The sequence below is a fragment of the Sphaerodactylus townsendi genome, linkage group LG03 (genome assembly GCF_021028975.2).
Source record: "Sphaerodactylus townsendi isolate TG3544 linkage group LG03, MPM_Stown_v2.3, whole genome shotgun sequence".
Lineage (NCBI taxonomy): Eukaryota > Metazoa > Chordata > Lepidosauria > Squamata > Sphaerodactylidae > Sphaerodactylus > Sphaerodactylus townsendi.
Window position 1 is genome coordinate 88,944,907 of NC_059427.1, and position 16,874 is coordinate 88,961,780.

General features: G+C 40.2%; 1 protein-coding gene across 3 annotated transcripts in view; it reads left to right on the forward strand.

The window, feature by feature from the left end:
* FSTL4 (follistatin like 4) overlaps positions 1 to 16,874 on the forward strand; it is a 556,321-nt gene that overhangs the window by 18,483 nt on the left and 520,964 nt on the right. For all 3 annotated transcript variants that reach the window (XM_048488274.1, XM_048488276.1, XM_048488275.1), the window contains exon 2: positions 2,695 to 2,830. In XM_048488274.1, the coding sequence (XP_048344231.1) occupies positions 2,705 to 2,830 (126 nt within the window). In that variant the 5' untranslated portion in view covers positions 2,695 to 2,704. The remainder of the gene's footprint in view (positions 1 to 2,694; positions 2,831 to 16,874) is intronic.

Here is a 16,874-nt window from a genome sequence, read left to right on the forward strand (position 1 = left end):
CTGGCAAGGGCTGATGGGAATTGTAGTTCATGAACATCTGAAGGGCTGTGAGTCTGACACCTGTGGATTAGACAAATGATCTATCTAGTCCATATTGTTTCACACAGTGACCAATTAGTAGCCCTGGGGGACAAAACCCCCACAAACAAACCAGGGAATAGAGGCTTATGCTAATGATATGTCCAGCACTGGTATTCAGAGGTTTGCTGCCTTGGTAGATGGAACTCTCTTCAGTCACTATGACTAGTATTTATGGATTTGTCTCACCTCCTTTTAAAATGGTCTATTCTTGTAACCATCACTACTTCCACAGGCAGTGAATTCCACTGAAGTCCACTTTACTAGTTGAGTAATGTGTTTCTTTTTGTCTGTCCTGAAATTATTTTCCAATAATTTCATTGGGTGACTCTGAATTCTAGGCTTATGGGAGGGAAAGTAAAAGCTCCTTCTAGCTACTTCCTCTATTCCATATACAATTTTGAGCTTCTGTCATGTCACTTCTTAGCTATCTTTTTCTCTACTGAAAAATCTCAGACTCTCCGGCTTTCCTCATGGGAAACCCACTAATCATCTTGGCTGCGCTCTAATCCCCCTAATCATCTTAGCTCCCCTCCTTTGCACTGTTTGCAGTTCTGCAAAGTCCTTTCTAAGATATAGCAACCAGAACTTCACATAGAGTTCCAAATGAGTCCGTATCATAGACTAGCAGGGCACCCGTGCTTTGCTACGCATACTTCATCACAGGCTCTCCATGAATTTCGGGGTGACATTCAACATACTTCTTTACAGGCTGTTTGTGAACTTTGGGGTGACAAGCAGCATATTTCCTTACAGCCTGCCTGTGGAGTGATGGGTTTGTATTCGCATATTGTGCAGCAGCTTCCTGTAGCTGTCTTTTTCTAATCCAATGTGTTATTGCTCTCTTTCACCTGGTGGGCTCCAAAAGATGTCATTTGGAAGCAGCCGTTCTATTTTCGGGATGCAGGAAGGAAGTGTTCTGCCATTGGATGCTGATGAGTGAGAAGGCTGTGAAGAGGTTCAGGGTAGAGTTGAAAGGCAGGGGGCTGGACTGTACTGCTACTGCAGCACATTCCTGGGGACTCATCCCACCACTTCAGAGCACAACACCAAGCACAGGGTGATTGGAGGCCGAGAGCAATAAACTTGTCTCCACAAGAATCAATCTGATGTCAATATGCAAAACCCGACAAATGTTTAGTAGTCCAAGTTGATAGTGTGGTTTGTAATCTGTTTTGATTGTATTTGGCTGTAGCGGTGTTGTTAACGTGAGGGTGGGTGGAGGAGTACTTTTTCACAGCCTGTCTGTTAACTTCGGGGTGACATTCAGCATGCTTTTTTGCAGCCTGTTTGTGAACGTTGGGGTGACATGCAGCATATTTCCTCACAGCCTGTCTGTGGACTGATGGGTTTGTTTTCAAATAGGTTCACATGCGTTGTGGAAGGCGGTGTTAGAGTGGCGCACCATGGTGAAGGACATGAAGCTGATGGTGTTTAACTGTCACCCTTAGAATGTTCGTGCAGCATGTCCATGGACTGAGGGGCTGGTTTGCCCTTGGGATGTTTGCGCAGGCGGCCAGAGATGAGCAGTTAAAATAGTAAATGTGTAATAACTTGAGCAAAACTGAATATTTTGAAAAATCCTTTCTTGGTGAGCACCTAAACCACATAATGAACCAGTGTGCCAAATTTCAACATTGTAGATTCGGTGGTTTTTGAGTTCTTTTGATGAGTCTGTCAGTGAGTCAGTCAGTAGTATTTCGCATTTATAGATATAAACAAAGGCATTATAATAGTGGTCATTTTATATCCAACCCCTTCCCCTAATAATTTCTAGAATGGAGTTTGCCTTTTTCACTGCTGCTGTGCACTAGGTCAATATTTTCATAGAGCTTTCCACAGCACCCTCATGATCTTTCAGTCTCAAGCCACTTCAGACCACATCAGCACAGTATTTCCCTCCAGTATGCATCATCTTATTCACAGTGAACTTTATTGGCCATGTTGTTGCCCTCTAGTACCTTTTTCCAATCAAATTTAGCTTTCACCATCCTGAATTATTTGATACTGTTTGCAAACTTGGCCCCAATACCCTTCTCTGTGGGATCCAAGTGCTCACTTACTACTATTGTGAGAGCTGTCCATTAATTCCTACTCTCTGTTTCCTGGCATCTAACAAACTTTGAATGTGTAAGAGGACCTGTGTCCTCTTACCTCCTATGGTTCCTGAGCTTACTCAGGAGTCTTTAGTGCGGAGAAAAATGGGAAAATAACATTATACTAGTGTCGCAGACCATTTCTTCTCTCATTTACTGGGTTGGATACAGACATATGTTACCATGTATGGAAGAAAGGTTTTTTTCTGATTTACTCTCACTGTGCAGACTTCCAGCCTTCTGTGGAAAGTGACCTTTAAATGACACAGATCAACTTTTAAGATAAATATTTTAAATCGCTTTTTGGGGAAAGGTGTCTGTGGGCAAAAATAAACCTTTTAAAATAGGGTTAATCAGGAAAAGCAACCTTTAATTCTGCACAGGATTTTATAGAAATACCACTTAAACGATGTGAGTGATGGCTAAAATAATATTCAGGTAACACTCATTTACTTGTAACTTCAGTATGGTTAGTTAGCTTTATATTGGTTATGCTGATACTATTGTCTTGTTTCCTCAGGTTTTAAACAATGAAATCAAGAAACATCTGGTCCTTTCTTATCATATTTGAGATTTTACTGTCAGCTGCTTGGGGATGGATGGCTTCGAACAGAAGCAGGCGATTTTATTCAGATGCTGGGAAGCTAACAGAAGAGGTACAACAGAACTTTGGATTGCTTCTAATGCTATTTCTGTTTATGCATGCCATTTCTAGTGTCATTTCCCATTGCAATCTGTATTATTAAACCATAAGAATTTATAAAGTGAAAAATGGGGAGGGCTCCAAATTTTGGCGAGTGTTTCATTAATTTGGGAGTTTGTTTCCAGAACTGTTATCAAATTACAGAAATTCAAGACCATTATTCCTGCCATCCCAAGGCAGCAATGTGTGTGTGTGTGTGGGGGGGGGGGTGAGGGGCGAGGAAACATAAAGAGAGGTAGCAGCCCAACAGACTGCTGTTAGGCAGATTTTAAAGATCCATTGAGTTCTGTGGGGAGACCAGGTCTTTGAACTCTGGAGTCTGCGTCCCCATAGAAAATAATTCCCCTTTAATATTTAGCAGACACATGTGCTACCAAATGTCTGGGGGCAGGGGCCCACTTAATAATGGGCAGTAGACCTGATTTCCAGAGTCTGGAGGTTAGGTCTATGCCTCATTAAAAATAATGACCCTTTAAAGTTTAAAGGGACATTATTTTGAATGTCCTTTCTCCTTCCTCTCTCATTGTTCCTGCTGCCAGCAAGGGCTGGGTGGGGTGCGCCTGTAGCTGGGCTGGCTTGCACTGCAGGAGTTCAAAATAATCTCTCTGCAATCTTTAAAGGGTAATTCGTTTTAGATCTGGCTTCCAAACTCCAGGATATAGTCAAAGTGCCTTGGGAGGCCACATAGATGAGAATTTATGAATTTTGAAGGTGCAGGCTAAACTCCACAGCAGACAAGACTAGATACTTTTAAAAACAAATTATTATTGCTCTCTACTAGATAATGGCAATAAAAGGTTATAACATTATTAGCATTTTGGCTTTTCTTGATTTTTTTTAAAGAGGGGAGAGAGAATGGTGACTGTGGAGATGTAAGTAAGGAAAGTCTGTGGATGCTTTGCGGCCACTGCAGGGGCTTGTGAATGTGTGGTTGCAATAAGAGCTACACAGAGAGTCATGTCTGCATAGAAGCAGCCTGTGTGAGAGATGACTTGCTTAATGACACTCCACCGAGATGACTTGCTTAATGACACTCCACCAAACTCTAGGCACTCTGAGGATTTGACCTCTGATGTTCCAAGTCAAAGTTTAATATTCAATCAATTGTGCTACACTGTTTTAAAGGTGTCATAATATAGTTGGTCATAATGTTCATTACTCAGAGCTGCTCCTCCCCATTGATATAGTGCTGATTTCCCCCCCTCCCAAGCTTTTCTTTCCAACAGCCTGTGAATTCACATGCTGCTTTTACCAATTAGTATGGATGAATGGTCTTGAAATTTGCTTATTACAGCAATTTAATCATTTTAAATATATAACTAAGATATTTATACAGTTGCATCTTAGGCCCTTTCTGCACCGCAACAGTGCAGGGGTGCGTCGGCGTAAAAGACGCTGATGCACCCCCTGGGAACGTTCACATGGATGGTCCCAGGAGGGCGGCAGGCGGTGGCGCAGCCTTCGCACAGGCTGCACCGTCCTTGAAAGCTTACCTCGTCCCCTGGCCTCCGGCTCGTCGCAGTAAGCGTTTTTGCCGTCCCTAGGGTGCTGTTTTTGGCCCACGCGGAAAGAGTCAGTGTTGCATCTTAGTAACATCTTATATTTAATATATATATATGTATGTATGAACGTATGTATGTATGTACAATATATAAATGGGCTTGCTTGACAATAGTCTAGTCATTTCATTATTACCTGATAATACAAAGTTACCTGTCTTGTAATAGTTCAGTGTTTTATGGACTAAATATAGTTTCTGTGATGTTCTTCTGTAGCTCAAAATTCACATGTACAAAGCTTTTAATTTTAAAGACTTTTGGGGTGAAGGTCCCAAACATAGGCTGACAAAAAGGTCCAAGATGATCTAATGATCCTTGAGATGACTGACAAAAGTTTGAGGACAATTCCCAACTTGAACTCTGTATAAATTATGCAAAGTTATTTATTTATTTGAAATATGTATATCCTTCTCTTCTGCAATACAAAATCAGAATGGCTAACAACATAAATTAAAACAATTACAATTCAACATGCTTCCGTTCTGTTTAGTCAGTTCCAGACTTCTACTATCCTAGTTCATTGTTTATTGAATGTTTCCTTTTGTTGATTGTACTGACTTACTATGAGTAATCTGCCTAGAGTCTCTGTGAGAAAGGCAGATTATACATAACATAAATAAATACAATTAAAATATAGACCTCAATGATACCCATAACAGAACATTTTAAAACATCATACCTGTCATTGTCTCAGCATATAGATTTTTACCATTCAAAAATATTATAGCGTTGACTTACCATTTAAATCTTGCCTGCAAATGGTAGTATAATCTTCTTATGGTAGTATAACCGGACGACATTGTCTTTTCTGAAAGTTGGAAGGCTCGGGATTTCAAATATTTCTTCCAAGAGGTCATTCCATAATTGGGGGCACCCACAGAAATGTGGTGTGTTTGCTCATAGTTTAAGCCTGGTTTAGAATCCCTGTAATTGAAAAAGATGCCAGTCCTAATTTCTTAAGGTCATTTTTTAGGGTACCTGAATTCACCTCACAACACACTGGAGCAGATAGAAAGGCTTCATACCACTAAATTTTCACTGCAAAAAAACTATAGTTTCGCTATAAATTTAAATGCAGATCCAGATGGCTAATTAGAGCTTTTTTTAAAAAAAATGCCCCTATTAGCACCCATAAATCCTGATCCACTTACATTTGGAATGGTGAAAATTTAGCCCGTCAACTTTCTTCCAGGATACTGTGTTGCTGGGAAGGTGTGTCTGATGCTTTAAACTTTCTGAAAATACCCTGTAATGACTCATCGTCACTTAATGGAAAGAGGCTTTAGGGGGTTAGGATTGTCATGAATGGCGTTGCTTGAGGTCAGACACTTTTTACATGGGAAATAATGTAACTTCAGCTATGGTACTCTGTATGTACATTCTGTTAAATAGCTTATTTTAAATTCTGAGATTTCCTAAACTTCCTTGAGGTATACTACTAATGAAAATCTGACTTAAAAAGAAGACAATACCACACTGAACAACATTTGTTATGCAAATGATTTAGTAAAATGCTTATATTTTTAATATGAAAATACTTGAAAGGCATTTATTTATTTGATCTTGCTCTGGATCGGTAAAGTTATTATGCCAATTACTTGATTTTGCTTGGGGAGAAAAGATCTGAGGTGCAGATGTATTTTTCCAAAGTCTTTCATAAAAGACCAATAACATGTGAATGTTATTAAAATACTGAAATACATTTATATTCAAGGCTGTAGTGGAAAGAGCAACAATGGCTATTTTGTTAATAAGCGAAGACTAAAAATTGCAAAAGAACAGAGAGCTTCTTCTGGAACCTGTAGATCTATGGTAAAAAGTACAATACCAATAGAAATAGGACAAATTATACAAACATTTTGTTATTGGGCATAACATTTAATTTAACAATTTCTGTTCCTTTCTAGTTAGTAGATACCCATATTATAGAGGAAACTGCTCACATCTGAACTTGTGGCTTGGGAAATTTCTGGAGATTTGCCGTGCCGGGGGTGGGGGGGTAATGCCTGGGAAGAGTAGAGTTTAAGAAAGGGGAGTTGATCAGTTGATCAGTGGGAGTTGATCAGTTATGTGATGTAATAGAGTCTATCCTTCAAAGTTTCAGTTTCCTACTAGGGAAGTAACCTCTGTAAACTGGAGACCAATGTTCCTTGTAAGCTGTATGGCCACCGTATTGGTGCCATACAGGGAAGGGGCCACCCAGCACAGAGAGGTCTCCCATGCTGCCCAGTTCCTCACAGACTCTGGGAAGTTTTATGCAGCACCAGTGAAGGATTAGAGGGTCTATTGCTGGAGATCACTTGTAATTCTTGGAGAACTCCAGGTCCCATCTTGAAGTTGGTAAACATATGGTAGTTGCAAGTATACAAATACAAATACAAATACAAGTTGCAAGTATACTTTTTCAAGTAGGAGCCCTAGGAGCAAAACTACAAATTCCACAGTGCACATATCACAAAAGTCCATTGGCTGTTACTTGTAGGGAACAGCAGCTTTGGGCTAATCTAGTGGAGAAGCAATATGAGGAGGGTGCTTAACCATGGTCCTCTTGGGCAGCTCTCTGCCTTGCCACAAGCAGTATTACCCACAGAATATGACTCATTTTTATTCTTGGGAATAAAAAGGGAAATAATTGGAAAATCAAGGGAAAAGGCAGTGCATCTGGGAGGGGAAGTATGGAATGGAGAACCAGCAAATTGGAAATGATTAAGTGACCTTCCAATTTATACTGGAGTCACAATTCTGATTTTTGGTTGGTTCTGTTCTTCAAGAAAACAACCACTGTTCTTTCTTCTGCTTGAATGGCAAACAGAAAGTCCTTAGGAATGAAGTTGTTAGTCTACATTGTTCCAAAAATAAATTAAAGAAGGATTTCAATTTCAGTTTGTTAATGGAAAATTTGAAAAGAAATAGGAAATATTTCTGATTTGCTGGTTCTCTATTCCACAAAGGAGGTTGAGAGGGGACATGATTACTCTTCTCTTTACGTATTTGAAAATCTATCAGAGGGAAGACAAGGAATTGTTCCTGTTGGCAGTAGAAGGTAGGACTTGCAATTATGGTTATGAATTATGGGTGGAAAGGTGGAAATCAACAAACTAAACCTGAAAATCTTTAGTTCTAATGTTAACCTTTGGGGGATGTGGTGAATGGCAGTGTCCTGAACATGCTTTACATACAGCTATAAGAACTGCTGGCTATCTAAGTTCAATTACTCTGTTGCATATTTACTATGCATGGAACTTTTATACCCATCAAACAACACAGTGATCGAATTTCTCTCTAGTTCTTGGATTTTGAAGATCTGATTATCAGTGTGCTGCTGGTGACAAGAAACAGTTATTAATTACTGAGTAATAACTGTAATTTTGATGGTCCATGTGATTTAGTAGTTTCTGATGTTATACAAGTGACATTCATTCCACTAGAAGGCATTCTATCCACTCAGTGAAAAATGGCAAAATTTCTGGGCTGTAACTAACTAAAATTACTTTTTAAAGTTAATCATCTTGGCATAAGTAAAATGGCTGTTTTAGAGTTCAGATGCTCTGAAGTGTATTCTGATTAAAAATCTTTCCCAAATCCATCAAGGAAGAAATTAAGGAAGGGTCACTGGCCTTCATCATTGGTGGTTTTGATCGACAAAGGGATTGGTTTATAGAATCAACATGAAACTGCTTAACTTACTGTGAAAGTGTTTAAGTGTTCACTTGTGTCAGAATAACGTTTTTGCATTATATAAAGCATGCACAGGAGACATAGTAGTCCAAAGCTATGTATGTCTATAGATCCTAATAATACTACTTTCTGTATGGATAAACTGTCTATCTTAATGTGGGGTTTTGTGATGTGGGAGGAACCCCAATTAAAGCATATAGTTACAGTTAGCATTTCTGAAATGACTCAGTAGCAATAAATCTATGCATATCAGCTGTAGCGAGGTAAATAATGGTAAGTTTCTGATGCACATGGAGGACAAAAAACAGGCCATACATAATTTGTGTAAACCGTACCATGAATACAGCAGTCCCCAAAGCATGGTTTGATAATCTATTACAAGTTTTCATGTCCTTCTTCCAAGTAACTTGGACCACACAACTTTCCACTTTATGCTCACAACAACCCTGTTAGGTAGATTTGGATGAGAAAAAGATACTGGTCCCAAAATATCATCCATTGTGTTTCATGCCTAACAGCCCAATCCAGACCATGGAGGTGGATGAGCTTTCTGGAAGTGCAGGGAGAGAAAAAACAGCAAAAATCCAAAGGGTAAGCAAAAATCCAAGGCATAACTCCAAGGCCCAGGGCGGCAGTGCAACTGGCTGCAAACCAGTCAGTTCCATCCCCAGGAACACCCCAGCCCCACCCTCCCACATGCCAGTATCTGTTTTAGACACCAACAGAGCCCTGCCACTGCCAGGACTTCCAGCTTTTGAGGTGGCAGGGTTGTCCACATGTCAGGTCCTCTGTCAGTGTGTTTTCCCATTGCACTGGTAGGGCGGACACACATGCTGGCTCAACATTGCACCTGCTCCATTAGTAAGTCTGCCCATCCCACCTCCAGATTGAGCTGTAAGTTAGTTTAGGATCATATAGTTAGATGTCTCGTTGGTGGCATGTATTCTCCTTTAGGTTGGGGGAAGTCCCTGTAGTGTAAGGAGCCTTTAGTAGAATATAGGAACAGCCTGCTGGATCAGGCCAGTGGTCCATGTATTGCCGCATCCTGTTTCACATGGCAACCAGCCAGATAAAGCAACCAGAATTACACACAGTACTCCAGATGAAACTGCACCATAGCTTGAAATAAGGGCATTACAATATTGGCTGTTTTCAGTCCCTTTCCTTATAATACCTAGCATGGAGTTTGCCTTTTTCACTGCTACTGCATACAGGCTGGACATCTTCATTGAGCTTTCTGCAACACTCACAAGATCGTTTTCAGTCTCAGTCTCAGCCAATTCAAACTCCATCAGTCTATCCTTAAGATTAGAATTCTTTTGTTTTAATATGCATCTCCTTATACTTACCTACATTGAACTTTATTTGGCACTTTGTTGCCCACTTATCCCATTTAGAGACAGTCTCTTTTTACAATCAGCCTTTCACTGTTCTGAATAATTTGGCATCATCTGCAAGCCTGGCTATTATATTGCTCACACACACATACGCCACTTCCAAATCATTTATGAACAAATTAAATACCACCACTCCAAATATAAATCTTTGTGTGATCCCATGGCTAACTACATAGTGCAAATGATCCACTTATTCCTACTCACTGCTTCCTAATCTCTGCTTACTGCCATTTAACCAATTTTTAATCCATAAAAGGATTCCAGTCCTCTTATCTCAGGCTTGCTAAACCTATTCAGGAGTCTTTGGCAAGACACTTTGCTAAAAATCTTTTGGAAGTCCAAGTATATCATGTCTACTGGATTGCCATAATCCCTATGTTTTTTTTATTTGCTTAAAAGTTGCTTAAGTTGAAGGAAGGTATCTTGGGCTAACGAGAAGCATCCAATTTTGCTCAGTGAAGTGGTAAGAGGACCTACCCTATATGTTAGACTACTTTTGTCAGAGTCCTTAGGCAAATCATTTGTTTGAGATGAAAGGATATGCTGGAAAAGATTATTAAAATTCAGTTACAAACACTATTTAGATTTGCAAAGGAAAATGCTCTCACTTAGGCATAAGAGAGTAAAATTGGTTTAAGAGTCATTCCCCCTTCTCATGTAATTTATAGAATTGTCATTCTCCAGAAATGGGGCCAGGGATTCCTAATAAAATTTTGAGTTCCTTGCTTCACTAAAGCTAAATAGACATAATTCAAGTCAATATCATATTGTTGTAAATGTGCTACCTATTCTCTTTTTATAATAATATGCCTCTAGCATACCTTCAATACTGACATGTCATTCTTAACCTTCTACTTGAGTGCCTGCCTCTCAGTAACTTGTGATACTGCTGCTGCCTCTTTCTTCCCCGGTTGAATGGGATTTCTGTATTCTGTGGTTAAAAAGCATAATTTACATTTCAGCATGCACATGTACTGTTGAAACAGGAATATTTTATAAAGCATTTTAACAAAATCTCTGCAATTTTTTTTTAAAAAGAAGTCACTATTTTCCCTTTGGCTTTGCAGATTAGGAACAAAAGTCAAAGGGCTAAACTTAAATCTAAACAAAATCTTAGCCAGTATACTTGAATCCAAGTCCAGATGACACTCTCTGATCGGAGGTCCATATTTTTTTCTGGAAGAACAGGTTTGGCTGTAACATGATCATGCTGTCTTTATCACAGTGAGATGATGGGAACCACTTTCATTAAACAATGTAATGTCTGTGGTTTATTAAATGTTTATCATGTATATAATGCAAAAAAAGTTTTTTCCAAGTGTAAAATTAAAGGACTTTGCTGATTTTTTCCCCTATTATTCATAAAACCAGTTTGTAATGAGCACTTGTTGCCTGATATGCTATTTAGCATGGGAGGATCTATCTATCCATATCTATAATGAGCTGTAATATGGTGGTGGAAAGATTTAGGAGCTCTACCTGGGTTTATAATTGGAAGTCCAGAAATAGCAGTGAGCAAAATTATAGTCACACCAATTATCTCAATTAGATACCGTCTGGATGAGCAGATGATACTGTCTGAATTGGGCTACCAGAGTGTCTCACTGTTTATAATAGGCCAAATGTAACAACTGCCAATATCTGATGATGAAGCAGAGTGTCCTACCACCCACAGTAATTGTTATGTCTCCTCCTCTAGAGAATAGTTTTACTTCATTAGCACCTTTTACAAAATACAATATGTTCCCAAACCTAAACAACATAAGTCCTCCTGTTTATGCAAAAGCGACAAATTAAAGCTGTACAAATATTCTAGTCTGCATGTTCACAAACAAAACACTTAAAATAATCAGTGTTGTTTATTAGCATTATGTCTTTCCTCTTAATTATACAGTGACTTAGAACTTCACTGCCATCTGCAACATTCCTTCCCTTATTCTTTTTGCAAAATGCCACACTGCAATAAAGCTGTTTATGACAATTGGATAGTCGGTATCCCTGAGACAGACCTGAAAAGGTATCAGCCTGACCTTTATATCTGTATCACAGAAGAAAGCACCCACTGATTTCAGTGGAACTTTCTCATAAGTAGGTGTGCACAAGTTTTCAGCTTTATTATTTATTCAGAAAAAATTGTACGCTATCTGTTCAGAGACATGCTTGAGACAGCTCACTGCTAAAACTATATGTCAAAGCTGAACAAGTCATTAAAGAAAAACCAGGATATAAAAACATTGAGCACTTGTTGCTATAAAGTTGAGGAATGTGTAGGATGGATAAATCATGCTTAATTGGTATCCCTTGTATTGAGAAAATGTGAAAGTAATGAAATGATACAAATTTATTGAGGTTACTGTGGATGAGAACAACATTTTTTAAAGAAGGGCCATCTAAATATAAAATGTCTGTATGTGTGTGCATGCATGGATGCATAGGTATGGTCATGTGATACACATGTGCCATCAAGTCACAGAGTTTTCAAGGCAAGAGACATTCAGAAGTGTTTTTGTCATTGCCTGCCTCTGTATAGACCAAGGACGTAGATAGGGGGGGAGGAGTTCACTGGGTTTTAACCTTATACTGCGATCGAAGCTCACGCCCGTTGTACGTTTTTTAAAGTGTTTTTTTTCAGTTGTTGGCCTGCAGGGGGCGTGATTTTTAAGCTAGCAGCACCACAGTTTCAGAGATTTTTTGGGAGACTCTCCTGATGATACCACCCAGGTTTGGTGAGGTTTGGTTCAGGGGGTCTGAAGTTATGGACTCCCAAAGGGGGTGCCCCATCCCCCATTGTTTCCAATTGAGCTAATAGAAGATGGGGGCTACACCTTTGAGGATCCATAACTTTGGACCCCCTGAACCAAACTTCACCAAACCTGGGTGGTATCATCAGAAGAGTTTCCTAAAGATACCCTGAAAGTTTGGTGCTGCTATCTTAACAATTGCACCCCTGACAGCAGCCCCCCCCCCCCAAATTTCTCCATATTCTCCTTTTAAATCCTTCAGCATGGATTTAAAGGGAGAATCTGAGGTCCCCAGTTTAAACATTGAAAGTGATGCTGTTTTAGGGTGTGGGATAAGCCACCCCAAAACAGCATCACTTTCAATGTTGTTTTAATTGCGGCCCCCAGATTGTCCCTTTAAGGTGGATCGATCGATCGATCGATTTCTCTCTCTCTCTCTCTCTCTCTCTCTCTCTCTCTCTCTCTCTCTCTCTCTCTCTCTATCTATCTCTCTCTCTATCTATCTATCTATCTATCTATCTATCTATCTATCTATCTATCTATCTATCTATCTATCTATCTATCGCCCTCCCCAAAATTTAAAAGGAGAATCTGGGCTCCCTAGTTTAAACACCATTGAAAATGATGCTGTTTGGTGGGTGGATTCCAGAATCACAGTGGCCGCCCATGGGGGGAGGCACGCAAAACTCAGATTTTGCACCAGGCTCCATTTTCCCTAGGTACACCTCTGCCCGGAGAGGAGGGCAGAAGGGACTTCTGGCTGCCAGCTGGGAGTTCAGCCGGTGGGGAGGGCAGGGGGGGGGCAGGGGGGTCTGCCATCCCTGGCCTCAGAGAGCTGCTTTTATAAACACTGAGGCCAGGGGTGGGGCTTGGGGAGGGGTGACCATGCCCCCAGGGGCAATTGGATCATGGCCCCACCCTCGAAACCTCCCCATTAAAAATTTATACCTACGTCCCTGGTATGGACTGAAGGAGTTCTAAGAAAACTGACTTGCCCAAGGTTTTATGTAAAGAAGTGGGGAATTTAATCCAATCCTAGAGTCTACCACTTTTTTATGTCCTCCCGAAAATTCATAAAGGGATCATCCGCCACCCCAGGGGAGGACCCATTATTTCAGGCTCAGCCACACTTCTGAAACCCTTATCTAATTCATGGATTCATTCATTTGTATGCTGGATGGACTCATATTTAAAAGACACAGGAGATTTCATTAATAAAATAGAAGATGTACACTGTCCAGTTTATGCAGTTTTGTTTACTTTGGATGTTGGAACCCTCTACTCTAACATGCCTCATGATGAAGCAAGATCTATATTAAGTAATTTATAGGACAAAAGAAATGACCTATACCCTCCTTATTTTTGATTGAATTAATTGACATCATTATGTTTAAAAATTATTTTAGGTTTGGGGATCAATATTTTTATCAAATAAGGGAGGTCGCTATGGGGTCACCAGCAGTTTCTGGGATTGCAAATCTATTTGTGGAAGATTTTCAGTTCCAGAGATTCAGGAAAATTGCAGTGGAACCTGCTGGGGGCAGCTAGCAGCCCTGCTCTAGTTTGAGCCACAGCTCTCAAAACCCCATTCAGAGGGGAAGCTAAATCCAGCTGTGGGAATGGCACACAGCCATTCTGTAGGATTTGCCCTCTCCAGGGCACTTATCCTGGCAGAGGGGCAATTCCTCTGGCATGTGGCTGCCACGGCCCTCCCTAGTGCTGGACACAGTCCAGCATCCCAGGACCCCTGCCTCATTGGCAACATAGTGGAGGCAGGCCAGGGGTGGGGCCGGGGGATGAGCCAATGTTAGTTGGCTCCCTCCTGGCCATTTGACTCTTTATGCTGGTGGCCACAAGTTGAGACATAAGCTACCCTTTTGGATGGCATAAGTCTGTTAACCCCAATAGGGGCTTCTTGGTGGCGGGGAGGTTTTCACACTTTTGAAGCCTCCCCATGCTGCTAGGAAGCCCCTTTGGGAGTGGCGGGACAGTGCAGACAGCTGTCTGGACTCATGAATGGGGCTGCCTGTCTCTTACTGCCTGCTTCCATAGTAAGTATGAGTGTTTCATGGAAAAGAAAAAAATATGTTTGGTGGGAATTACTTTTTAAATGGAAGTGCACAATATGAACTCACACAGATGGCTGAACTGACTAATGTGTATTCACTCAGTATGAATAATACACAGAAGTTGTGTATTTGTCTATGCTGTAATAATTTTTTTACAGTAACACAACACATGGCTGCTAATTAGGATTGCGAGCTCTGGATTGTGAATTTCCTAGAAATTTCAGGGGCATAGTCTTGGGAAAATGGGGTTTAGGGAGAAGAGAACCTCAGTAAGGTATAATTCCATAGAGTCCATCTTCTAAAGCAGCCATTTTCTCCAGGTGGACTGATCTTTGTAAACTGAAGATCAGCTATAATTTGGGGGGCTCTGCAGGCTTTCCACCTGGAGGCCTAGCAAACCTGCTTCAGCTAGACTTATATATGGAGACTTCAGGATTAACAACAAGACTTGCACTGTCACTAACACTAAATGGAAGAGGGAGAAAGCTCATAAAGTAGCTAGATAGCAACACTTTCACACGAAAATAGCAAAATCACTTTCTCTCACATGTTAATCATACTGTGGATATGAAGATCACCAGACCCAATAAATGCAGTCTCCTGTGAACAGTGCTAGCACAGGGAAAATAACTGGGAAAGGGAGAAATTGCTTATGTGGAACAAGGAATGCCCTCCTGAAGGCAGTAATGATTGGTGGAAACACTGTGGAAAGAAACACAATTTTTTAAAATCTTACCAGAGAGTGTTGGGCTAGTATCTTGGAGAATCAAGTTCAAATCTGTACTCTGCCTTGGAAACTTGCTGGGTGACCCTGGGCCAGACAAATAGTCTCAGCCTATTTGAGTTATTGTTAGGATAAAAGGAATAAAAAGAAGTGAAAGGAGAACAATGCAAGTCAGTGTAAGACAGAATAAAATTGGGGTATAAATTATGTAAATAAATAAATTATGAAACAAATATGAATAATGTACTTTTATTATTTTGATAATGATAGACAAATGAGATTTGCTCTTCTATTTTTCCATTGTTTATTAAAAGCAAAATACCTGAGTATCATGATGTATTGCAGATGCACTTGAGCATTCTTATAGCTTAAGCACAAAAACCTCTGTTCTTTGCACTGATAAGTTCAAAGTGTTGGTAGATCTAACTATCAGCTTAAAGAAATAGTTAAAATCACATACTTTCAGAAATGGCATAATTGAAATACAAGGTCCATGAGAAAAAATAGTCTGCTAGAAATGTTTTCTGCTTGAACTTCTCCAGTAGTCTGGGGAAAACACACGCAGCTGTCCACTAGTCAGAAAAGACAATGTTCCTGCTTTTGAACATGAATTGCTTATTGCCATGAATATACAACCAGGGCCAGCCTCAGAGCTTGTCTGATATGTCCTGTGATATTTCAAATATTTCTGGCAGAAACGGAGTAACAAGGCCTTTGCTGCAGTCAGTGCTTCTCTTGGGCCAGGCACTTCCCAACAGAGATGGTCAGATTTCATAGAAATGTTTCTCTGAGTGTCCAATACTTCACATGAATGGCTGTGCGTTCTTACTGCTCTGACTTGTAAGAATGAAATAGTCAGTGTCTATTCTGCAAATGTAAAGGAAAAAGGAAAAAAAGATTTTAAAATATATTCAAGGCCCATTAAAATATATGTCCTCCGTCCACATTATGTCTGTTGACTTATTATGACAACTCCTCGCTGCCTTTTGCTGTCCAAAGGTGGAATTCCCTGGGCAACTTTCTTACTCATTTTGGCAGGGGTAAATCAATTGACCATAGCCATTCTTTATTAATCATGTGGAAGCATGAGGCCAAGCAGGGGGTCTTGATCTGGACAACTAAACAGCGAAGCTCCTGTGGGTGGATGCCCCATCCAGAGGCTTCGCTCCGTTGTGGGGCTCTGCCGGGTGGACACTCCCCAAGCCCAACCCCTGCCCAGCCGGCAGGCAGAGGGAGCTCCTTATTTGGGCAGTGACTCCCCCTGATGAAGCCACTCCAAAATGAACACCAACGGAGTCGCTCCTGCTCTTCAGCTTTATTATTTATTTTCAGCTTTATTATTTATTCATTTATTCATTATTTATTATTTATTATAAGTTTTCAGCTTTATTATTTATTCAGAAAAAATTGTACGCTATCTGTTCAGAGACATGCTTGAGACAGCTCACTGCTAAAACTATATGTCAAAGCTGAACAAGTCATTAAAGACAAACCAGGATATAAAAACATTGAGCACTTGTTGCTATAAAGTTGAGGAATGTGTAGGATGGATAAATCATGCTTAATTGGTATCCCTTGTATTGAGAAAATGTGAAAGTAATGAAATGATACAAATTTATTGAGGTTACTGTGGATGAGAACAACATTTTTTAAAGAAGGGCCATCTAAATATAAAATGTCTGTATGTGTGTGCATGCATGGATGCATAGGTATGGTCATGTGATGCATGTGCATCCAAGATCCCTGGGATTTTTTTTCAAAGACAGAGACGTTCAAGTGTTTTTGTCATTGCCTGCCTCTGTATGGACCAAGGACGTAGATAGGGGGAG